The sequence below is a fragment of the Cydia strobilella genome, chromosome Z (assembly GCF_947568885.1).
Source record: "Cydia strobilella chromosome Z, ilCydStro3.1, whole genome shotgun sequence".
NCBI classification, from domain to species: Eukaryota; Metazoa; Arthropoda; class Insecta; order Lepidoptera; family Tortricidae; genus Cydia; species Cydia strobilella.
Window position 1 is genome coordinate 51,932,698 of NC_086068.1, and position 24,789 is coordinate 51,957,486.

The following is a 24,789-nucleotide window of genomic DNA, read 5'->3' on the forward strand; positions in this document are numbered from 1 at the left end:
CACTACAGAGGGATATAATTTTAGGGCATGGATACAACATTACGAAGGTTGCATATACACCTCTTTGTCAAGACCTTTCTTTATTTATAATGTGAACATTAATGTTGTTACCTTAACAACGGTTGTTTCCTGTCAGACAAAAATAAATGTCGTAAACAGATATATGAGCTGAGCATATTTATTCTCTATTAATTCTAAAGTGGTAGCTGGTTAAAAATGAAGCAAGCCTACCTATGAAAACTTTGAAAATATATTGGTAATTTTAAATTTGTTTACGAAAACAATGAACATTGTCTTTGCAAAGATTCGTTCGATTAGATCCCGCCAAAGGCATCTGAGACGAATTAGAGCGCATATTTGGAGGTACGTGCGTAGACAAGACATACAACCTATGCCTGAAATTCATCAGCTACAAGAAAGACCCAAATCACATCATTAGTTTATTACTCATGTGTCAATTTTAAAGAATATTTGGACTTCTGGACCAAACCGAAATTCTCCTAATGTGTATGATCCTGGACACTTTACCTCCGGAATATCTTCAATTCAAGCTCTTAATGTCAAAGAAGGAGTTGAAAGGCAAGCCAATTATGCGAACGCCTAAGAGTTCTAGGTCAGACTGAAATACAAGTCACAGAAGACGAGGCTGATGCAGCTTTGTTTCAAAGAAAATCAGATATTGCAAGTACTTACACCGGCTTTACTATCTTGTATACCAAATTGAAATCAATAAACATACTTATTTTATTGTTAGGTTTTTTATTTTTATTTTATTCTTTTTAAACATTTTCTATATAATATTAGGTCTACTTGGAAGGTTTACAAGTTTTTTTTGTTTGATTTCTTGTAACCAATAAGATTTTTGTTACAAGAAACCAATAATTTACTTGTAAACCGACCAAGTAGTCCTAATATTATGTAAAACGAAAGTACACGTATGGATGGATGCATATTGGTTTAAATAAATAAATATGTAGTTGTGCACGCACACATACATACTTCGTTTCAGGATGAAGTCATAGATGGCGCTTTCAAATGAGTTTCCATAAAATACTTCAAGAGGGCTCTATTTACCTATATACTTACTTTACTCTTTTGGGCACCTTAAGCAATTGTATTTTGTAATTTTTGGTTATTTTTATTACTTGTAAAAATTTGACATGAGAAAGTGCCCCTGTGGCCTATTTGCTGAATAAATGTTTGATTATTGATTCAAAAATGTATAAAAAATAGTGATTGTATCTACTTATTGGAGCTATGCATAACTCAATATACAAATTATCTTAGCTTAGTTTAGTCCCATACATTATCTTTCTTCTTTTCACTACTTACCCGAAATTGACTGCTATTATATTTTTAGTCTATTATGCGTCAAGTCTATTAGTAAGTACTATTTTTTGTCTCAAAATAATTTGGTATCATTTGATTAGGTTCTCAGTTTGCCGCGGTATGCTCTCATATCGTGTATAATTAATATAATTATCTACACTTAGCGTCTTACTTCATTAAGTACTCATCAAAATACGAATATGCTTAATAAACCTTATTCAATATAAATTGACGGAAAAAATCCAGGTACTGACTTACAGTAATAACATATACCAAAAATAGATATAACTCCGTAATAGATGGATACAGTCTAAGGAAAAAACGTGCCTCGAAAATCAAGAAAACATATACTTACTAATCTATGGTACTGACAAATCAGAATACGGATGGCGTCAGAATAAGGACGTAGACGTGTTACGCGGGAATGGTGCGGCGCAGCGCGGGGTGCCCGCGGCCCGCCTGCCTATTCTACCACTTCGTCTGCTTCACCCCCCCAAAAACCTACAACTCGTCTATAAGAGCGCCTTTTATTAGCTAGCAATCACAGATTATAAGGAAAATTTACAGGTAGGTACCTACCTACATTTAATTAGTTTAGGGATATTCTGTTTATGCTTTTTTAGGGGTCCGTACCATAAGGGTAAAAACGGGACCCTATTACTAATACTCCACTGTCCGTCTGTCTGTCACCAGGCTGTATCTCATGAACCGTGATAGCTAGACAGTTGAAATTTTCACAGATGATGTATTTCTGTTGCCGCTATAACAACAAATACTAAAAAGTACGGAACCCTCGATGGGCGAGTCCGACTCGCACTTGTCCGTTTTTTTTTAAATATATAAACTACATATCAATTCCTTTTTAATACAGTTGCTCAAAAAGTGCTACTTTTCGTGGCTGTTTAGCGTGCGGAAAGTTGGTTTTCGCGAACTAGTGCTTTTTAATTTTCCAATTTTTTAAAATTTTTACTTGTTCCAATTCATGACTACTTATTGTTGAGTGTTAATATTAGTTTCCTTTAAACGTCGTAATCAACATAAATACCTACTGTTAATGTAAGAATACGAAAAATATGCATATTTCATATTTTATTACTTACCTCTTCATCATTATAAGTATAACACGTTTATTTTTTAATGTTGAAAAACCGTTCTTAATAAGTTGTCTGAATGGAACGGAACGCCTGTCAAAGAAGAGGCGTATTTTCTTACTGCAAGATTGTTTTAAGTTTCCAAAGGCAACATTCGATATTGTTTTTATAAATATACGATACACAAATAATCGTAGATAACGATATTTAGGTAATAATAGTACAATGTTTTAATATTTACAATTGTTTCTGTCTTATAGAACATGCATTTGAAAAAAAAAAAAAACATTCATTGAAGTGGGTTCAATAATAATAACAAAATCTATTCTAGTCGAATAAAAGCTAGAAAAACACCTCTTCATAATGTCAATATCAATGATGTCAGTGTCATACAGAGAGAGAATCATACAGTAACTTATACTAGAGCGGTACTGTCATAGTAAATTTTGTAACCACAGTAAATTCACTGCCATCTGTCGACACACTTTAAAACTAAAAATGAAGATTTATAAAAATACGATAAAATGTATTTAAATATGGATAAATGTTTTTTTTTTATTTGCTTTTATTATTTTTATGATTTTGACCCATGTTCTTTCACTGATATGCGTTAAAATTGTTAAATAACAAACGAAACCGTCAACGCCATCTATACGACAGTAGGCCAAAGCTAGTAGCGCCCTCTGATTGAGAATCAAATTTTCTTGATTTTCGAGGCACGTTTTTTCCTTACACTGTATCCATCTATTACGGATTTATATCTATCTTTGCCCAGAATTAATAATATAAAAGTTTCGAATTCCATTCCTTACTTGTTGCTTTTCTTATTTATTCGCAACTGTATTAAAAAACGTCGTTCGATACACGTGCGGATATGTCATTCTTTACTCGTCCCGAGTCGTATCTCGGTACTCGTAATGTAATGACATACTTTCCGCACTAGCATCGAAATGTACTATTTTTACCGACTTGAATATTTCGAAGTGAGGAGGTTTCAACTTTCAATACGGTTGTATGTTTTTTTATGTGCTGTCAAGTCCTGCAGGGTTATAGAGATTGTTGAATGCAGTAAGGTTCATTATTGAGTGGGAAATTAAAACACGTCCTGTTGCTATGATTTTTGTAATGCGACTAAATAAGAAATGCATGTATAATGCTGTCACTAGATATGATGATAGGTTTTGTGTGCGCGTTAACATACCGCCGGCCAAAGGACTACTAAGTCCTTTAAAAAACAATTATACATTTTAATAAATTGAAAGCATGCAAAATAGATTGATACATTAATCATTAATCTCTATTGGTAATAAGCATAGTTTTGTAACAGGTCTTTTCACCACACTATCACCACTTTTAACACTATACACTCGCGTAATATGGTCTGGACCTGGATGTTTAGCGACGATTCGGCCGAGAGCCCATTTTCCAGGTGGAAGATTGTCGGTTTTAATGAGAACAATCTGTCCCTCTTTGAACTCTTCTACTCTTTTCAACCACTTTGGTCGCTGTTGCAAACGTGACAGGTACTCTTGCTGCCATCTACACCAAAGGTCTCTGACCAATTTCTGTGTGTGCTGCCATCGTGATAGTGAGCTCATTCTAACATCCTTCAAGTCGGGCGATGGGACGTTTATGGGTGCTTCGCCGATCAGAAAGTGCCCGGGTGTAAGGGGTTCTATGCTGTCTGTATCGTCGTTATCAATTGGACATAACGGCCTTGAATTCAAGCATGCCTCAATTTCGCAAAGGACCGTGTAAAATTCCTCGAAGGTAAGGTGAGAGGCGATGATCCTTTTTAGGTGATGTTTCAGGGATTTTACACCAGCCTCCCATAGACCACCAAAATTCGGACTATAGGCCGGGATGAAATGCCACTGCGTACCATCTTTAGCCAAGGACTCGGAAATTTCTCCAGTAAACTCTAGTTGTGCCTCTTTCCATGCATTAATCAATTCCTTATTGGCGCCAACAAAATTTCGTCCTTGGTCGCTCCACAAATGGTTGCATCTCCCTCTCCTGGCTACAAATCTCTTGAAGGCAGCTATAAAAGCTTCAGAAGTCAGGTCACTGACTAGCTCTAGATGTATGCATTTAACTGATAAGCATATAAATATGGCTACATACGTCTTCGTAGTCTTTGCTCCTCTACCCTTAGACATTAGGGTAGTGAAAGGTCCTGCAAAGTCGACGCCGCTATGTAAAAACGGTCTGGCAGGCGTGACTCGTTCTCTAGGCAGGTCTCCCATCAGCTGTGGTTTAGGAGCAGCGTTTTGTCTGACGCATACAAGGCATTTATTGACGTGAGCCTTTACCAAATTCTTTGACTTTATAATCCAAAATTTGGAACGTAAATAACTCATCGTGAGTGTTATTCCACCGTGCAAGGTCTTCACGTGTGCATCGGCTATTATAAGAGGTGTTAAGTTGTTTTTGTTACCCAATATTAAGGGATGCTTTTCTTCATTATTTATGTTTGCAAGTCTAAGCCTTCCTCCTACTCTTAGTAGACCTTCTTCCAAATAGGGATTTAAAGATTTTATAGGGCTCCGTTTGTGTACTTGTTTGTTTGTCGTTAATCTATCTATTTCTTCTCCAAATTCTTCTTTTTGTACAAGTCTTACACATATCTGCAGTGTGTGGTCCAAGTCATGAGTAGTTAATTTTAAATTGTCTATTTGTAGTTTTTTCATGTTCAGAAATTTGCGGCAATATGTAATTGTTTTTATCAGTTCTTGTAAATTATCAAATTCTTTAAATTGCTCTGCCAAATTTCTCTCTTTTTCGCTTCCGTACACGTTTAAATTTGTTTGTATCACATTTTTCCTTTCTATGTCTGTGGAAATGACATTTGGTCTTCTGTATTCTATTTCCTTTCTAGATAGCCATTCTGGTCCTTCCCACCATAGCTTAGAAGTCTTCAACTCTGACAAGCACATTCCTCTGGATGCAATGTCGGCGGGGTTATCCTCTGAAGTGACATGATGCCATTGATTTTGACTAACATTGTTTGTTATTTCCACAACTCTGTTTGCCACAAACGTTTTCCACCTTTGTGGTTCGCCAAAAATCCATGAAATTACAATGGAAGAGTCTGTCCATGCGAATATTTGTGAAGCCGGTATTCTCATAGCAAGGCTGACTTGTCGTAACAATTTTGCCAACACAACAGCTCCACACAGTTCCAATCTAGGCAAAGAGACAGTCTTCACGGGAGAGACCCTTGTCCTCGAAGCAATCAACCTTGTTTTGACTGTACCATCTGCCTTTTCTACTCTAATGTAAACGGCTGCACCGTAGGCGGAGATAGAGGCGTCACTGAATCCGTGTATCTGAATATTTGCTCCTTCAGTGCTGAAAGTGTCAAGCCATCTATCAACATGGATCTCATTGACATGTCTCAAGTCTGCTCTTAATTGAAGCCATTCGTCTTTCAAGGGTTGACTAAGTTCTTCGTCCCAGTTCACCTTTGCCAGCCACAACTTCTGTATCAATATTTTGGCCATCAGTACACACGGTGAGATCCAGCCCAGAGGGTCAAACAGTTTCTGGATATCAGACAAAATTGTTCGTTTGCTGATGTGATTGTTTACTTCTGGAAGGTTAAGGTTGTACTCGAACTGGTCTGTTCCCATGTTCCATTGGATACCAAGTGCCTTGATTGTGCCGTCCATGTTTAAATCAAGATGTGCATTAGCTGATCTGTCTTCGGGTTTCAAATTGCGCATAAACTCAACACTATTGGATGACCATTTCTTAAGCTGAAATCCACCTTTTCGCATAACTTCTTGCAATTGATTGCTGGCTTCTATGGCTTGTTCGGTGGTGTCACATCCTGACATCAGATCGTCGACGTAGAAGTCTTCTGTGATCATCTTTGATGCAATAGGAAACTCGTCTCCTTCATCTACAGCCAGCTGTTGCAATGTTTTAACTGCCAGATATGGAGCTGAAGCTGTTCCAAAGGTTACTGTCAGGAGACGGTAATCTTCTATTTCCTTGTCACTGCTACTTCTCCATAAAATTCTTTGATAGTCGGAATCTTCTTTAGTTGTCAGCACCATCCGATACATCTTGTGAATGTCTGAGACGAAGCATATAGCGTGCATTCGCCATCTCATGATCAAACTTCTCAAATCTTCTTGTAAAACTGGCCCAACAAGGAGGTCGTCGTTTAATGAGAAACCATTGGTACCCTTACAAGACGCGTCGTACACGACGCGCGTTTTTGTAGTTTCCTTCTCTTCTCGAATAATTGCATGGTGGGCTAAGTATACACTCTTCTTTGTATGTATTTCTTCTGTCGGTACCTTTTCCATGTGCTTCTGTTCGATGTAATCATCAATCACCTTTACATATTCTTCTTTAAGCTTTGGCATTTTTAGAAATCTTCTCTCTAGTTGTATTAATCTGTTCTGTGCTATTTCTCGTGTGTTTCCTTCACATGCTCTTGGTACTTCTGTCTTTAAAGGTAATTTGACGATGTATCTTCCTTCTTCATTTCTTTTGTAGGTACTTTCGTAAATTCTTTCACATGTTTGTTCTTCTTCAGTTAATGTTCTCTTTGTGTCTGGTTCAACCTCCCATATCGTCTTTAATAAATCATCAACATCGACTTGATGATGCATCGTAATGAAAGATTTTTCTTGTGTACTTGTATCCGTCTCTCCATTATCTCCAAACAGGATCCAGCCGAAGTATGTTTTCTGAGCACATGGTGTACCCGGTGGACCCTTGATTATTGTTGTATCTTCTTGAATAATCTGTGCATATACTTTAACTCCAAGGAGAAGATCTACTGGACCTGGTGTGTTGTAACTTGGATCGGCCAGGTGTAGATTGTGTATGTGAGACCAGTTGCTTGTATTCATAGTTTTCACGGGCATTTGAGTGGTCAATTGCTTGGAAATCACATAGGCTCGAAGCTGTATGGAATACGACGTTTGATATTGCGACGAAACCTCTAATTGAACCACTTGATTTGCGTTCGCCTTTATAGGCCCCAATCCAGTTATGCTTGCTCTTGTTGACTCTCTTTTAAGTTTAAGTAATTGAGCCGCTTTCTCACTAATGAAAGATGCCTGTGAGCACGGGTCGATCAGAGCCCTGAGTGCAATGGTATGCCCTTGCTCACTCTTTACGTTTACGATTGCAGTTGCTAATAAGCCATCACTATGTCTAGCTGTGTGGTGAGATGCAATTGCCATGGTAGCTTGAATTTCTGTTTCAGTCTCGTTGACCTTGGAGGGCGTCGATTGAGTATTGCTTTCTTGCTGTACTGTTTCCGGGCTCTTCGACACATGAACGAGTGAATGATGGCGCTTGCGACATATACGGCATGACATGGGCAATCGACACTTGTAAACCGCATGTCCTGGTGCCAGACAATTGTAACATAGCCTATTGTTTTTTGTATATTCACATCTCTCGGTAGGTAGCATTTTTGTAAATTCTTTACAATGAGCGAGTGTGTGATTACCTTTACACATGACACAACTCTTCTCTGTTTGTGATTCTGTGGCGTGGAACGTGCGTTCTTTGACTACATTTCTTTCGCGCGGAGTTGATGAAGAAGCGGTGATGAGCTCTAGCGTTCGGAATTTAGCTTCCAGAAATTTGACGAAGTCTGTCCACTTGGGCAATTCCTCGGAATCATCCTTGTGAGCGTACTCCTCCCAATCCTTGTGTGACTCCGGGTCCAATTTCTGCACTACCAGAAAAATGATTAACGGATCCCAGGAATCGGTGGCCATGTTCAAATTTTGTAAACTATTTAAGCATTCAGTTGTAGTATCCAATAATGATTTCAGTTGAGTGGCTGACTGAGTATTTAATTTCTTTTGCATAAATAACCGCTTCAATATAGAATTCACTATTAACTTTTTATTTCCATAACGCTTTTGCAGAATGTCCCACGCTTGTGTATAATTACTTTCGGTAATTTGAACGTGCTTTAAAATCGCCTCTGCCTCGCCGGATACACTGGTCTTCAAATAATGCAATTTTTGTACATTACTAAGCGACGTATTGTTATGCACTATTGACAAAAACAAATCTTTATAAGTGGGCCATTGTTCATAACCACCAGTAAAACTTGGAAGTTGAATTCGAGGTAATTTTCCCACCTGGTTATCCGAGTTACATATATTGGGGTTGATTTGTTTCGTGTTGCTGTTCAATAAGTCCTTAAGATCGCCTTCAATGTTCAAGTATAAATCTTCGTAAATAAAGTATTCCTCGTTAATAAAATATTGCGTAACAGCTCGTTCTTCGCGTGGCATAACCTTTATAAGTTCTTGATGTGTTTGTTTGAACGTCGCCCAGTACCCCTGTATGCAACTTAATCTCGCCTCAACATAACCTCTTGTTAATCGTGCCTTAGGGCATTTCCTTAAATTCACTTGTGTTTTCTGAAGTAAACTTGCCGTATCTTGCAAAACAGTCATTAATTGATCCCCCGTAGTCATTTTTCGTAACTTAAATCTTCACTTATTCACGTAAAAACACAAGTAAACACAACGTTTTTGAAGTAAATTGTAAGTTGAAACTAAATTGCATTGAAATCGTATATTTTAACTTGTTTCTAGCGGCTTGCTTATCACATTCTTTTGTTCTCGCGGCCAGGTGTCCGACGGCGGGCGCTCGATGCACTTTTTCCTTATCCGGATCGTTTGGACCATATGTTGAATGCAGTAAGGTTCATTATTGAGTGGGAAATTAAAACACGTCCTGTTGCTATGATTTTTGTAATGCGACTAAATAAGAAATGCATGTATAATGCTGTCACTAGATATGATGATAGGTTTTGTGTGCGCGTTAACAGAGATAGTATATAGAAGCTACAAGTAGTTATATAGGGTAAAAAAATTAAATGAAACATGTGACTTTTTATTATTTTATTCCTTTCCATTGCATATACCTTAACAGTTGTTAGAAAAACGGTATCGTCTTAATTATTCATAATTCATATATTTGCATAAGATATTCATTCATACAGTTTTACACATAAGTAGGAATCAACTACCTCGTCGCATAGTGACATGCAAATGAATATGGTCTTAATCTATATTCTATAATATATACTCTGATTTATTGTTGTAAGCACTTGACGAAGCCTGCGTTTCTTATCATGAACTATGTGTTGTATATTATACATTTGAATTAATATATATACTCTTCATTAGGTTATTATTTATTATAGGTATAAAACACATACATATTTTAACAGGTAAGTAAGCTACTAGAGTCAGACCAACATAACTCTGCAGCGACTTGTATAGCACAGATTTGTCACTGTTATTTTACAGGTTCTCATAATTTCATAGAAATTTGACGTTTAAAATAACACTTGGACGTCTGTGCTATAAAAATCGCTGCAGAGTTATCTTGGTCTTACTCTAAATATTATTGTCCACGTGAGTGAACCATATGGGCTATGATATGGGCGATATGCCGTAATATTTACTCGTAGAATTGCCGTAGTTTTCTCCATCTATTAGGCCGTCCCTCATTTTATCAGGCATTTGTTTCAACTGCTGCCACCACCAAATATCAGGATGAGTAGTAAATCCCGTTTGCGGTCGGAGGTCTACCTGCGATCTGAAATAAATTAATTTTATGTCGGCCTCAGACAATAGGCCAAGCAATAAGAAGGTATAGAGGGAAATGCTAGGAACACAATTTTTAACTTCGTAGCTTTGTTTGGACTAGAGCACTTTTCGTGCATATGTCGAAAGTTTAAAGGGCCATATGTGCTGTAAAACGTTGTACGATACACGTGCGAAAAGGTAATTCGCAACTCGTGTCGATTTTAAGCACTCCCTGCGGTCGTGTTTTAATTTATCGCCACTCGTTTCGAATTTCCTCTTTTCCGCACTTGTATCGTAAATAACTATATTACAATGAAATATAAAAATAGTATGCACATAATCGATTACCTTCACTTTTTTTATAATCGATTACGTGCATACTATTTTTTTCACATCACCTATTCGAAAAGGGAACTTTTCTTCCCTGCTAGGAGGGATCAAAGTGGTACTTTTCTGTTCAAGTGCCAGGCTATCGTTATAGGTAGTTCCAAACAGCTTGCAAAACTAGGCTTGGACGCACTTGCACCTGTAAGCTTTAACGGCTCCCCAATAAGAGTTAGTCACAGCGTTAAAGACTTGGGTGTTCTTTTTGACAATACCCTGAGTTGGAGGGCACAGGTTACTGAAATCAGCCGTTAGGTCATGGGCTCACTTCATTCTCTCAACAAACTGAAACACTTTTTACCGATCAAAACTAAAGTTGCATTAATGAACACCCTTATACTGCCCATTATTGATTATGTTGATGTTTGTTATCCGGACTTAAACGAAAAGCTTCTCGACAAATTGGATCGCCTGATGAATAACTGCATTCGGTTCATTTTTTGCCTCCGCAAATATGATCACGTTTCTTCCTTTCGCTCTCAGCTTGGCTGGCTTCCAATTCGACAACGTTCGCTTGCTTTCCACTCTCTTTTCTGTGCTTAACGATCCACACTCTCCTGAGTACCTCAAATCCTTATTTCAATACTACGGCATTTCTCGCGACCGCCAACTTCGCTCTTCTGGCAATATGTCTCTGTCCATCCCTCTTCACAGAACCGGGTTCATGTCGTATTCGTTCACTGTGCAGGTGGCGCGCCTTTGGAACGGACTTCGTTTTAACATAAAAAATGCGCCAAATAAGTTCGCTTTCAAAAAATCCTTACGTGCTTTCTATGCTAGCGGAATGAAAGTTTCTTAGTGTATTTTTATTAGTTTCATAATGAGTCTCGTCGTTATTTATATATATTATATATAGTATATATGTATATTGTATTTGTATATATGTGATAAATATAATATAAATATGTGATTATATGTCATTTTTATTTTATTTTTGCTGTTGTATTTGTAGCACCGCTACAATCTCTCTGCTTAGCCTTAAGGTTGACTGGTAGAGAATGCCTTATGGCATTAAGTCCGCCTTTTGTACTGTAAGGTTGTTTCTTTTGTGCAATAAAGTTTAAATAAATAAATAAATAAATAATCGATTACGTGCATAAGTTTTTTCTAACTTAAATAATATTTTGTTGTAATTGTAACCAATAAATGTAATTAGCGTATTTTAAATTAATTAATTAATAAGCGTAATATTTACAAAGAAACGTAAAAAAACATTAGTTTAATAATTTAATTTTTATTTTGACATTTTAGGTCTCCTTAAACGCAGCCATAGGTACTTGTCTATGCAATTTAATAAGTTTATATTTAAAGTTTTGTACAAATATTTCACAAAGCATAATTATGCGTAGTTTAAATCAATAACTTTGTAATAATAAATATAAGTGATATCAGTCTTCATAGTTTTCTTCCGAAGATTTGGTTCAAAGGGGTAGGTAATCTACAAAAATTTGGCACTTTGTCCGTATCGATCTTTGCTTAAAATAATAATGTTTTGAAACCTAATATATGCATATAATTTCCTCATAGGTGACGTGAAAAGCAGTATGTGTCACATGGTAGCAAAATTATTTTCACCTTGGGCGTAAACACTTAAATCCCTCACTACGCTCAGGATTCTATTATAGAATCCTTCGCTTCGTTTAGAATTCAATTGTACGCCCTCGCCGTAAATATGTCATTTTGCTCCCTTGTGACACAATCTACTATTTTAGCTCTAAAATATATTGAAACATAATAATTTTCTCATAGGTGATGTGAAAAGCAGTACCTATGTGTCACATATCCGTCACTACGCTAAGGATTCTATTTTAGAACTCTCGAGATTCTATTATAGAATCCTTGTTTAGGATTCAATGTAGGTACGCCCACGCCACACGTGTCACAACACAATCTACTATTGTTGGGTTGGGTGCTTACAGCTGTATTCTGGTCGGAGGGCAGTAGTTCCAAGTTGACAAGTTAACCGTGTTGAACGGTCTAGGTCCCGAGAACTCCATGCATTGGAACCGCAAGTCCATGCATATGCTCTCGAGGGCCTGTCTGTATTGACGGGTATACTTGCAGAAGAGATCGGGTCTGAGAAATAAGTAGGAGTGATTACTATATCATGAATATAATTATACATATATGGGTCGCTTACGACAAGGGTACCTTTGATAAAAGCGAATCGCAGTAGAAATCACCAGTTTTAGAAATCTCTAACGCAAAATTTTCCAAATGTGCTCTATTTTTCTACTGTCAAAGCTGCACACATGGTGTTTTTTTTATCGTTATTTGTGCAGCAAGAGAGGAAAGTTAGTTTTTCTTGCGAGTGTTTATTTTGGGTCCCGAGAAAGCGAAAGATTTTCTAAGTTAGAATCTTGAGCGTAGCGAGGAACTCAAAAACACGAGATGTAAAAGAACTTTGCTCTCGTGTTGCACATATAATTTTTCACCTCAGTAGTGAGAACATATTAAAGGTTAAAATGTATTTCGAATTACACAGAATAATACAGAAACAAAAAAAAATGTAATAGAAGTATGAAGTGGCAGTTCATGGCCTTCACTAAATTAAAAAGCTATTACTTTGTTTCACTCCCTGGAGTGAGGAAAGTCGCACTTTCCTCACTCCAGGGAGTTCTTCGAGCTCTTGTTCGAGCTGCTGAGGTGAAAAATATTATATAACATTTTTTCCTTCCCATCGTCTAATCTTTCGATCCCAATTAGGTCTCTACGGCGCGGCGCTCGAGTTACTACACAATTAGCATCGTCGCCTCCCCAGCTAAAATAGTTAAGGAGAAATTAACACGTTTGGATGAAATTTATCTTATTAATTGTAAATTGAATGAATTGTGACGTTATATATAAAACATGGACCTTTTGTCGAGGGCGCTTACGCCGCACTGCGTAGCGCAACATTGTATTTATATAGGAGCATCGCAGATAATGGCATAAGCGCCATCGGCAATAAGGTCCTATTAGTCGGTTATTGACTGACTTGTTTGTTCGTTCGTATAAATGTAATTCGTAAAAACGAACAATCAAATCAGTCAAAAACCGACTATTTTTGATCACTTTTAAGGCAGTTTACTGAAACACTAATCGTCTTATAATTATTGATTAATAAAGCAATCTATATTTATATTGTTTTTACTAGTATTAAACTGGGAAGAATTATTCCCATCTTTTGCCAACTACTGGGAAAAAGTTCTAGTATTTACCTTGTGCAAAGATAGATATAACTCCGTAATAGATGGATACAGTCTAAGGAAAAACGTGCCTCGAAAATCAAGAAAATTCGATTCTCGATCAGAGGGCGCCACTACCTTTGGCCTACTCTCGTATAGATGGCGTTGACGGTTTATTTTGTTATTTAACAAATTTTACGCAATCATTGAATGAACATGGGTCAAAATTTTATAAAAATAATCAATGCAAATATTGCAAATAAAAAAATCATTTATCTATATAAAAACATTTTTTGATATTTTTATATTTGGTTTTAATCGTGTGTCGATAAATGGCAGTTAATTTACTGTGGCTACAAAACTGACAGTACCGCTCTATCCTAATATTATATCCTCTTTGCCTTGTGCTTATACCTTCCAGTACATGAAAGTTTATAGCCTGTTAATTTAAGGAATACATAAATAAAATAAAATAAAATAAATAAATAAAGTGGAGGAAACGAGGGGAGGCCTTTGCCCAGCAGTGGGACACTAAATTAGGCCTTTAAAAAATAAAAATAAAAAAATAAAAATGTGTTACTTCACAAGTTCCCAGCAATTCAAAAGTTGTTTCATGCAGGGTGGTAAGAACAGCTGACCACGATGTCTCACGTCGTACTCCTCGGTCATTGATTTATAGAAGTTGTTGGCATTGTATATGGTCTGCTCTAAAGTCCCTGTAACTGTACATATAATTTAGGTTATTTCCATCTTTTAGCCCATTTCTTGGAAAATTTAAAATAATCGTGAGTCAGTGAATCTCTTGCAGCTTTATACCTTGCTTCTATAGGTATTGTCAAGGCGCTAGAGTGCGTGTTCAGATATTTTTTGAGCACCTCAGCGCTCTGATATATCTGACGGCGACTGTACGAGTATTCAAGCTAAAGACCTACACACAAAACCGCTTAAGCCTTCGACAAAATAAAGATCTTGAATTACCTATAGGAAATCCCGAATTATTTAAGATCATTGTAGATCAATATTTATTGCATAAGGGCTATATTCACTGCAGGAGTCTTTTGGCGATAGGTACTTCCCGAAATAAATGGTACTTAAAACTGCAATTTTAAGTAATATTTTAAATTTCTGCGTTTAACTCATTTGAAAGCGACTGCATAAAGATATATAGGGCTTTTATCGTTTAAGTTTATTTAGTATTAATATTTATTTCTACTTAAGTTAGGCATTTTACAATATGGATATAAAAGTAAAATATAGAAACATAAAAAACAATACAAAACACATTGTATAAACACATTGTAAAAAACCTAACCTAGGGTGCCGCCAGCAGCGGGGCAGGCTCCAAGCTGCCGGTGGTTCCGCAGAGAGAGGAACCTCCGGACTATCCGCGGCGTATCCAAGATCACCGCCTTCTGCATCTGACCCTTCATCTAACTACCTAATAGCGAGAGTCTCTCAAGATGTTGGTCGAGACTCTTCACTATCAGACCGTTCGCTGAAACGACTATCGGGACAATGATAATCGAATCAACATCAACACAGTAAGTATACAAGATATATACAGTGGTACTACGTAAACGAAATTAATAACTAGCTTAAATCTAAAATAGGCCCTTGAGGCATTGTACCAAGGATGCTGGCGGCATTTCCCCGCTGTAGCGCAATGCTGATACGTTGTGCGAGAAAGCCGCCAGCTCTTCGGTCACCAGTTACGTCAACCAGACGCTTCGCGATTTTGCAAACAACTTATGCGCGCTGGGACCCCATGGACCTAGAGTTTCAAACAGTAAGTAGTAGTAGTAAGTACATGGCTGTTATCTATTTACTGGACTTGTCCTTCTCGGCTTTCACGAGATTCTCATCATGGGGGATGGTGATGTCGACGAGCAGGGCCCGACGTTGCGATCTATCTATTATCACGATGTCAGGCTTATTGGCTACAATAGTCCTGTCAGTGATGATAGATCGATCCCAATAGAGCGTGTCATGACTATTTTCGAGAACTGCCGCAGGTGGGTACTTGGAGTACGGTACTTCGGGGTCCACAAGGCCGTATAGAAGAGCAAATTGCTGGTGAATAATACTGGCTACGAGATTATGTTTGTGCAAGTACTCGCCGTTAGCAAGATGAGACAAACCGCAGATGATACGCCTGAGTGACTTTCCGGGACGGCGGCATGTTCGGTGATAGCCTTGTAGAAACGTCCGTGTAGCACCTTAACTCTCCCATGCCGCCTCGCGATCCGCAGTACTTAGAGTACCACAGGTTTGTGACATTTCTCGTTTGCCAAGGAGAGCGGCGTGAGGTTCCTGTCTAACGCCACCACATCACGATGCGCATCTCACACTCGTTAAGGAAATAATTCCTGAGATTGTACAATCTCATAACAGACGAGCGTAATAGATAATTATAGCATACGGTGTGTGGTGAGAAGTAGTCGGAGCCTTCTACGCAGGGCATTTAGCTCGGTCTGAGTCCACCTTAGTGTGCCAAAGGAGTATGTGAGTACGAGCATTACCCAGGCGTTAAAGGCGCACACTTGTTGTCTCTTGACAAAAGACTGTTAAGGACTTTTGTGAGGCGACTGAAAAATCGCTCCTTCACCGACCGTCTAAATGCCACCGTCCTAAATACCCAACGACTGTGATATACCAAGGTACTTATAGGTTTTTGATTCAGAGATAGATCTGAAAGACATTGTCTCAGAAAGTTGTAAATTTCTATGTTGTATTTACTTTAATTTAATATACATGTATTTGTTCTTTAGTGTTATTATTATTTCATATGTATCTTCCTCGCGTTGTTCCGGCTTTAGGGATGACTCACGTTAGACCGGGCCGTGTCCGGGCCGGAGCTTCCGGAGCTTCGTTTTCTATGGAAAACATCACGTGATCACCTGGCATGTCATAGAAAAGTAAGCGCCGGAAGCTCCGGCCCAAACACGGCCCGGTCTAACGTGAGTCATCCTTAATGCCCCGGCTCATGGGAACCTGGGGTCCGCTTGTTAACTAATCCCGAGAATTGGCGTAGGCACTAGATTTTACGAAAGCGACTGCTATCTGACCTTCCAACCCAGAGGGTAAACTTATTGGGATTAGTCCGGTTCCTCACGATGTTTTCCTTCACCGAAAAGCGACTCATAAATATCAAATGATATTTCGTACATAAGTTCCGAAAAACTCATTGGTACGAGACGGGGTTCGAACCCGCTACCTCCGGATTTAAAGTCGCACGCTCTTACCGCTATGCCTCTTCTTTTTCTGTCGTCACACTCTTGTCAGAATGGTCGTAGTCCTCATATCAGGGCCGGTGGCAAGCTTCACAATCCGTCGCCATTCTTCCCGTACTAGCTCATGAAAAGAATGAAGAATGTACATTCATGGAGTGCATTTTTGACTAAGCCTGGCCAACGCACTGGTAATCTACCGCGCCTTGTGCCGTCGACTTTTCCTTGCACTACAAGTCGTTCCACATATGTATCGTCTCGACGTGTAATATGGTCCAAAGAAAGTGAAAATACGACACTGGACGATGGAAGAAAAACGCTGTTTAATACCAAGTTCCTAGAGAATTGAGACGTTGGTTCGGAACGGAACTGTGTCCAGGTTATGTCAAGCATTCTTCTCCAGCACCACATTTCTAGTCTAGAGCCTCGATCTCCTTTTTCTCGCTTTCCTTTAAAGTCCACGTCTCAGCACCATAAAGACATATGGGAAACACTAATGCCCTGACAAGTCGTATTTTAGTGGCCTTTGTGATGTTTCTGTTTCTCCAATTTTCTGAGCCGATCCATGGCGGATCTGGTGATAGCCATGCGCCATTTGATTTCATCCGCGCAGTCACCACTGTTTGTTATGAGTGCCCATGCATGCGATATATGATTGAACGACGTCGCAATTTGCAATAGGCTAGATGACAAATTTTCATTAATGGTATCAATCTATCTGGTTTGTTTTTAGGATCAAATGTCTATATGTGATCCATTGCATTAAAGCAATACAAAAGTCAGAAATAATAGTCAATCTAACAGTCGTACTTCACTCGCGAAACGCTTCTAACAAAACGATAAGTGAACGTGGCGTCAAGGTCACTGAGAGCCCATCTGGAATGTATCGAAAATAAGTAAATTTGCGATTTTGTCGGTGAAATATTGCGTTTAGGTATATAGTTGCCATACAATCTTTTTTCTAACATAATGTAAGGAATCGAATGATACCCTTACTTTTTCCCTATTTAGAAGTTAAAAAAAAAAATTTTTGAAACTTTCAGGTCCTGTATTTTTTCCATATATTATTTTAATATCCACATTATTGTGATAAATTGCTCATTTGCTATCTATTTTACTAGATTTTGTTATAAAATTCAACATGTGTCATCATCGCTATTTTAGTGACTTTTCGGGCGAGTTGTTGTTAGCTCGATCGACAATCATAATAATCGTCTTGTTGTGATTTATCTTGTGTGTTGTTATTATAATGACATAAAATAATACCACAGATCTTTAAAAACTCACTTGCGTGCGTTTTTGTGAAACATAAATAACATAATACTTTAAAGTAAGTACAAAAATATTATGTATTTGTCATTTTCAAATGCAATTTCAATTAAATGATTAAAATGCATTTAATTGGCAAATAAAATACTTACAGTGAAGCGATATTAAAAATACTGCGATTCTGGCCCCACGCTTCATAGCGTCAGCACACATGTGTGGTGGACTAGCTATAAATGATTCTGAGCGATGATACTGTAATCTACTCGATTAAAGAAGTTGGCGCTTGGATATAGGCATGACTGACTAATCACTAGGCAAGTAGGTAATAGCCAATTCACTTATTCGTGATTATGTTTTTTTTTATCTTAGATCGATTTAACAAAGCTAAAATGAACTGGTCGCATAAGTGATAAACCTACTTTTGTTGTCGGGCCCACTAAAGTTCACATTGTCGCATGATCCCATTATCATTTTTGTCATGTTGTGCGCTGTCATTCCAATAGACACCTTGAGGAAAAATCGGCCAAGAGCATGTCGGGCCATGCACATTTACTAGCTCAGTGTAGGGCCCGTAGCGTAGTTACCATTCTCTCAGAATTAGGGTTTACAACTCGAATATTCGACCTGTTTTATATTCGAATATTCGGTCGCTCAGTTTTCGAAAATTCGAGTATTTTTTATTACTCGAAAAAAATAATTTCATCCAGTAGTTGCAGTATTTGTGTGTTTTGCCGGGTTGCTTTTTACAGTGAACGAGGAACGGTGGGTACCCAAATGCGAAGGAAATAATATTTTTTTTCTACTTGTCGACTGTAATTGTTAAATTAACATTTAGTATACCAAACCTTAATTGGGTAGTTTTAATGTATGGATTCCCAACAACTATAATATTCATTTGGAAACGCTTTAGTCTACTATAATGAAATTGACCAATCACAGCTCGTCGCGGTCAAGAGGATGAAACAAAACGATAGCTCAAATTAATTACTTATTTTAGATTGTATAGTAGAAACAATTGCTTCATAAGTCAGAAACGCGCAAGTGACACCCTTAATATAACAACATCCATAGACTACGAAAACCGCTTAGCGTTGCTTGTTAGTCTCCATAGGCTACGGTGGCTTAAAAAAAACTGTCTAAAAATTGAATTTAGCAAGGAGCAGGTATACCAGGGCCTCATGAGTTACGAGAAGGTGTCGTTGACCAACCCGCCGGGGGCGCCCGATCCTATAATGGTTCCGTTTTTTCCTTTTGAGGTGCGGAACCCTAAAAACAACTTGACAATCTCATGATACCCGTATAAAATGTACCTACCATCATCTCACGCTGAGGTTTGGAAAAAGGGTGTGCTGTTTTTAGTAATCATCAGACTACATATTACTGTAAAAACTAATCATAGGTGATACTACTTAAGTTAATTGTAATAACTTAAACGAGTTATTTATGAAAGATTGCATTCACAACAGTAATATTTATTACTGTGATGATTAGGTAAAATTACACACTGCACTGCACAGCCTTTATGAGTCTTGATCCTGAGATTGCGCTAGCTGTTTTAGGTGTATAAAGCGCATGTAGATATTTCAAGGGAGCACAAATCCATGAATTTCCACAAAGTTTTTTTATACACACATACAATTATAAATACGAAATATTCTCCCTTTTCTACGGTTAGGTATGTAAATAAAATTAACATTCACTGTCAGATTTTTTTAATTAAATTTTTTACATCGACTAATTTTACATGATGATTTCTAAGAAATTGTTTAAAACATTATAAAAGATAAGCAATAAGTTTTTTTTTATATTTTGATAAATATTTATATTCGTAAATGATCACATCGAGAGACTTCAATAATATTGCACTTATTATCTACGAGGCAGAGGCACTTCCAGCCTAGACAAGTGAAAACTCACCACATGCGTATACCGAAACCAAAGCCCGATTACATGTTAACTTACGTCTAATAAGATCTAAACGAGAAAAATACTGACTAACTTAAATAAGCTAGTAAGTCAAACATAAAGATCTGTAAAAAAAAAACGGCGAAGAAAGCCAAATAAAAACCTAACTGTATACTGTATACCTACATGCTATGTCCGAACGTGGTGAGCTTAAACACTCGTTTTTAATTACAATACTAATTTAATCACCGCGATACAATAAGGCCCGTCACATAGTCCGAATGTGCCCAGAGTAACTTGCACGCGAACAGTCGCATTTATACCGACTATTTGCATAAATATTAAAATACGATTGTGCGCCTGCGATGATAAGAAGTGAGCTTATGTCTGTGTAAGTTCTTTTGGGACGTCGAAGCTGTATTGGAATCCAGCTTATCCAGCCCGTGTACTCGCCAGTGGCTTCACCTTGCCAGTTATGGATCAATTGAGGCCACTAAAAAGTTAATTGACAACCATTTTATCCAACTAGAAATACGAGTAGTAGGAAGTTTTTAATTCGTTGGGATCTTTGATTTTCGTAGCTTTTTAGACAGGGGGGTTTAAGCTGAGTAAGTAATTAGTCGCTACCGAATAGTAAATCGGTCTAATTTGTTTAATTCTACATCATGTGGTAATCTTTACTACTACAATATACATTACACAAACATAAGCTCCTTACACTCGTAATAGGCCGTAGTGATTCATTGGTAAAACTTAATATCTATTACCCTTTTATTAGTTTAGGCAGGTTCAAAGTTTACAAAATATTATACTTAGGTATAAGTAATGTATACGATACGCATAAGATTTTGTGCGGACTCAGGTTCGTAATTTAGCCTACGCTTCACGTTAAAACTATGGCCTACAGTTACAGCAACCGGTTAGAAAACGTGTCTAGTTAAAGTAAAGTTACCTACGTATACGATTAATTAATACTAAAGCAAAATGCACTTCAGGAATTTAACATTTTACTAAATAAATAGTCTTATAAAATATATTCGCTATCAAAAAGATATGTAGATATTGACTTGTGCACATTTCCTTGAAATTAAAACAATAGCTATAAAATAAATCAAATCATTCTTATAGCCAAGCCGAACATGGGGAAAAGCGAAAAGAAAATCGTGGGTATTTTGTTACAAATTTGGTTGTTTAAGTAAAGCTTAGCTTACAACGAATAGTATAAAATAAAACATGAGAATACGAGTTAAAGGCTACTGGTATGAGGGACTGGTTATTATTACCAATTATTACCTACTAATATCTGATAAGTAGTAAAAATTGGTATACATTTCCTAATATATCGGATCATTAATAAACATTAAAGTCTTAACGTGGGAAATTTACTACGCACCTTTTTAATAGAAACCTATCCAAACTCGTGTATGATGCCCGTATGATAACGAATTTTCACCTGTAGGTATATTATATACTCGTTATTTACCACTAAGATAGTTACTAAGGGCTTAGTGCAGTTACTTTAGTGACGAAATTAACCTAATATTCTTAGCCCGTTATAGTGGCCCACTCCTGGGCAAAGGCCTCTCCGCTTGATCTCCACAGGTGGTAGCCGTACAGGGATCGGTAAACTTTTTAGAAGAAGTGCCAAATACAGTAAAAACCACCAGTTTTAGGGATCTCAGAGGCCGCAAATGTTGTACCTATACAGTGGTGTAAGAATTTTCTGGGGTTAATTTTATGGGCGACAGAGTCGCAATTGTTTTTCCAAATTTCGAATTCGAAAGTACAGTGAATTATAACTCATACAGTTTAATATTATACGAATGAGTATTCTAACACAATAATTACATACATAATATGTACACATGATGTATAAGCTTATTTACAAACCGATAACTCTTGTAAATTATAACAATACATAATCCAAATAATACTAATCAGTCAGTTTTTAGTGGGGCATAACGGTAGAGAAGGCTATTGAATTTTATACTTACATTTATTTCAAACATATAAATGTAGTTATATTTCCAGATCCTTCTATACTTCATAGAATAGGTAAAATGCTTGCGTTAACCCGATAACTGATAAGTAGGTATATGGTAGGTATTTTATGATTCCTCTAAATAAGTTTTCATTAAAAGATCTAATTTCTAGACGGTGCAAAGGTACAAACATCTACAACAAAGCGCGCAAAAAATCTGATAAAATGTTATTTGTAAATAGAGTATATTTGTTTGACCGCTTCGTAGAGGAAGGCACTGTACGGTGACTGTAGCTGTACCGTGTGAACTAAACACCTTCCTATTTTCAACAGGTGCATACAGATCACGAACTAGTTTCCTTTCCATAAAAATCATAACACTATGATTTTTTTTACAGAATTTGTTAAATATTCTACACAAGTATAAAACGTTTACAGGTAAATACATCTAAATGATAAAAAATCGTAGCGGTTGCAGCTGGGTTCAACTATAAACAAAGTCAATACTACGAATATTGATTTATAGATTAGTACCTAGATGTAATAAGAGCATCAAACAAAATTCGATAGTCTTAAATAGATACCTAATGCACTGCGGTAGACGGAGATTTTTCACTAGTTTCAGTCGGACTGAAGCTACTAAATATCTTAGATACCTACATATCTACATAAGGACATGTATATAAGAGCTCATGAATACACAAAGTACAAAATTCGTTTAGAAAAATATCGAACTTTTATAGTGTTATACCTATATTTATTCTTTATAGCTTTATAGGCATTTGGACTAGTTGACATTTCGTAAGTTGGGAAAAGTTTTCACCTATTTTTCCTTCTTTTAACATCCATTTTTAATGAAGACGTGTCCTAAAAAAGTATGTACTTACAAAGCAGTGCTTGATGTTTATTGTAATTACTGTTTCGTTATAATTTTTGATAGCGAACATAGGTACGCAGCAATTAAATGTACAATCTTTCTTAATGTTCAGAAACACTTTACATAGGAGGAAGGTGGTTTTTCTGCACTTTTAAATTTTAACTCACATCCTCAAGAGTAGTTGTTGATATGTAATTTTCACTTAATTTCCTTAAGTTAATTGTTTTCTTTCCCGTACACAGGACAAAGTATACGTTTGACAAGTTACACTAAAATAAGCAATATAACATAATCGCGGCAGCATCCAACTTCAAAATTTGAAGTGATGTAATTTACTTTTAAGATGATAAATGCACCAAAAATTAGTTGCCAAAGGCGCACGCACATTTTTTGGTAGATTTTTTCCCCCCGCAACACTCGACTCCTGCGCTTAGCTGGCTTTAAGGCTACAAGTAAATGAACTAGCATCGTGTCGTTAAATAACTACGGACTGTTGTTATCAAGACACAGAAATTGCGTTCATCATTATTTTCAGGCCACAGAGACGTCCTCATATTTTATTCGTCACATCGCACAGCCATCCTTGGTGCCGAAGAGCTTCTTGAGCTCGGGCGTGATGACCTGCTTCACGAAGTGGTTCTGACGAGCCACGATAGCGTCTCGCTTGGCGTTCTTCACGTAGTACTTGATCCCGGGCTTGTGGATGAGGAACGCGTTGTTGAGGATCATGAAATCGTAGTCTTTAACACATAAAATGTAACCCTGTAAAACATAATTTTGTACAGTTATTGGGCTCACGAGTCACGAATGAGTTATGTTATGAAATATGTTTATTTATTTTTCATGCCCTGAAAGTGGGTCATTGTTTATCTATGAAGTGTGCAGAAACTGATACGTTTCTACTCTAGGGAATTTTACTTTTCAAGTACGTTTTTTCACTTTTTTACGAAAAACAATAAAGCTTTGGTTTTAAATGGATACGTTTTACAATTTACATTCTGATATTAAAATATTCCATAAATAACGAAACTTTTACCCAAATTATTAATTGAAACTATACTAGAAAAGTTTATACTTAGTACATATTTCACTTTTCTCGTATTCGAAATGTAAAGTAGCGTGTTTAACTCGGGTAAAAGGTACCATTTCAGTCTCGGACTATTGCGCTCGATCGCAAAATTATCCTGATTCGAACACGTATGACTATCAGCTTACCAACCCAGGTAGCAACCGATTAACATCTGAAAAAGCTTAGCTTTATCGCAACTGTTTAGCAACGACTAGCCGGACAAGGCTAACTAATAGTTAGTAACTAATCTTACTATATTAAATAAAGTAATTTCTATAATTACATACCTGCGTCATTTTGTCCTTTTTGCCCTCCCAGCTCAGCCGCTCATCGTAGTAAGGGTCTTGGTGAGTGCCGATGAAGATAGGCTCCCAGATAACGAACTTGCCTTTTCTTTTGCCTACGTGGAACACCTCCATTTCTGAAAGTATACAAGTCCAAGGGTTATTGGCGTTATTGCTAAGTCAGACATGAAGCATATGAGTAATATTCGTGTTCATTCATATAATATACCTAATCACCTATGCAGGAAACTTTAAATCTGTAATTGCTTTGTCAGAAAAACTTATGTTCCGAAACCTAAGCTCGCTTTTTGTGCATATAGATTGGTTGGCAACAAGCTTACACGCTTATATACAAACAGTTTCATTGCGTTCGATATTCTCCACTGTGGCTACGTTGCTGATACTGTCTACCCGTTGTTAAGCTTACTTATGGTAGTTTATAAGCTCCTTAGTACGTACATTATAAATATTACCTACCTACCTCCTACATATACTTTACACCTTTATTAATATTACCTTTGTTTTTTGTACAATAAAGTGATTTATTACTACTACTAATATTTGTCTGTCCCATAGAAATCAGCGGCATTACATTAGCTGGAATGTATAAAATAGCCAAT

The 24,789-nt window shown here is 37.1% G+C and overlaps 3 protein-coding genes across 4 annotated transcripts in view; all 3 read right to left on the bottom strand.

Moving 5' to 3' along the window:
* Positions 1 to 3,534: 3,534 nt before the first annotated feature.
* On the bottom strand, positions 3,535 to 9,193 carry LOC134754602 (uncharacterized). Its single transcript, XM_063690920.1, has one exon. The coding sequence runs from the start codon at positions 8,882 to 8,884 to the stop codon at positions 3,704 to 3,706; it is 5,181 nt and encodes a 1,726-aa protein (XP_063546990.1). The 5' UTR covers positions 8,885 to 9,193; the 3' UTR covers positions 3,535 to 3,703.
* Positions 9,194 to 12,303: 3,110 nt separating this feature from the next.
* On the bottom strand, positions 12,304 to 18,265 carry LOC134755007 (uncharacterized). The gene is made up of 3 exons (XM_063691487.1): positions 18,206 to 18,265; positions 14,138 to 14,279; positions 12,304 to 12,466 (listed from the first exon to the last, which is right to left on the bottom strand). Exons 1-3 carry the CDS (start codon positions 18,249 to 18,251, stop codon positions 12,304 to 12,306), a joined length of 351 nt encoding a protein of 116 aa, XP_063547557.1. The 5' UTR covers positions 18,252 to 18,265.
* Positions 18,266 to 19,748: 1,483 nt separating this feature from the next.
* The window catches only part of LOC134753957 (beta-1,4-glucuronyltransferase 1), a 76,183-nt gene continuing 71,142 nt past the window's right edge, over positions 19,749 to 24,789 (bottom strand). For both annotated transcript variants that reach the window (XM_063689989.1, XM_063689990.1), the window contains exons 6-7: positions 24,173 to 24,306; positions 19,749 to 23,578 (exon numbers count right to left, since the gene is read on the bottom strand). In XM_063689989.1, coding sequence (XP_063546059.1) covers positions 23,381 to 23,578; positions 24,173 to 24,306 — 332 coding nt within the window. In that variant the 3' untranslated portion in view covers positions 19,749 to 23,380. The remainder of the gene's footprint in view (positions 23,579 to 24,172; positions 24,307 to 24,789) is intronic.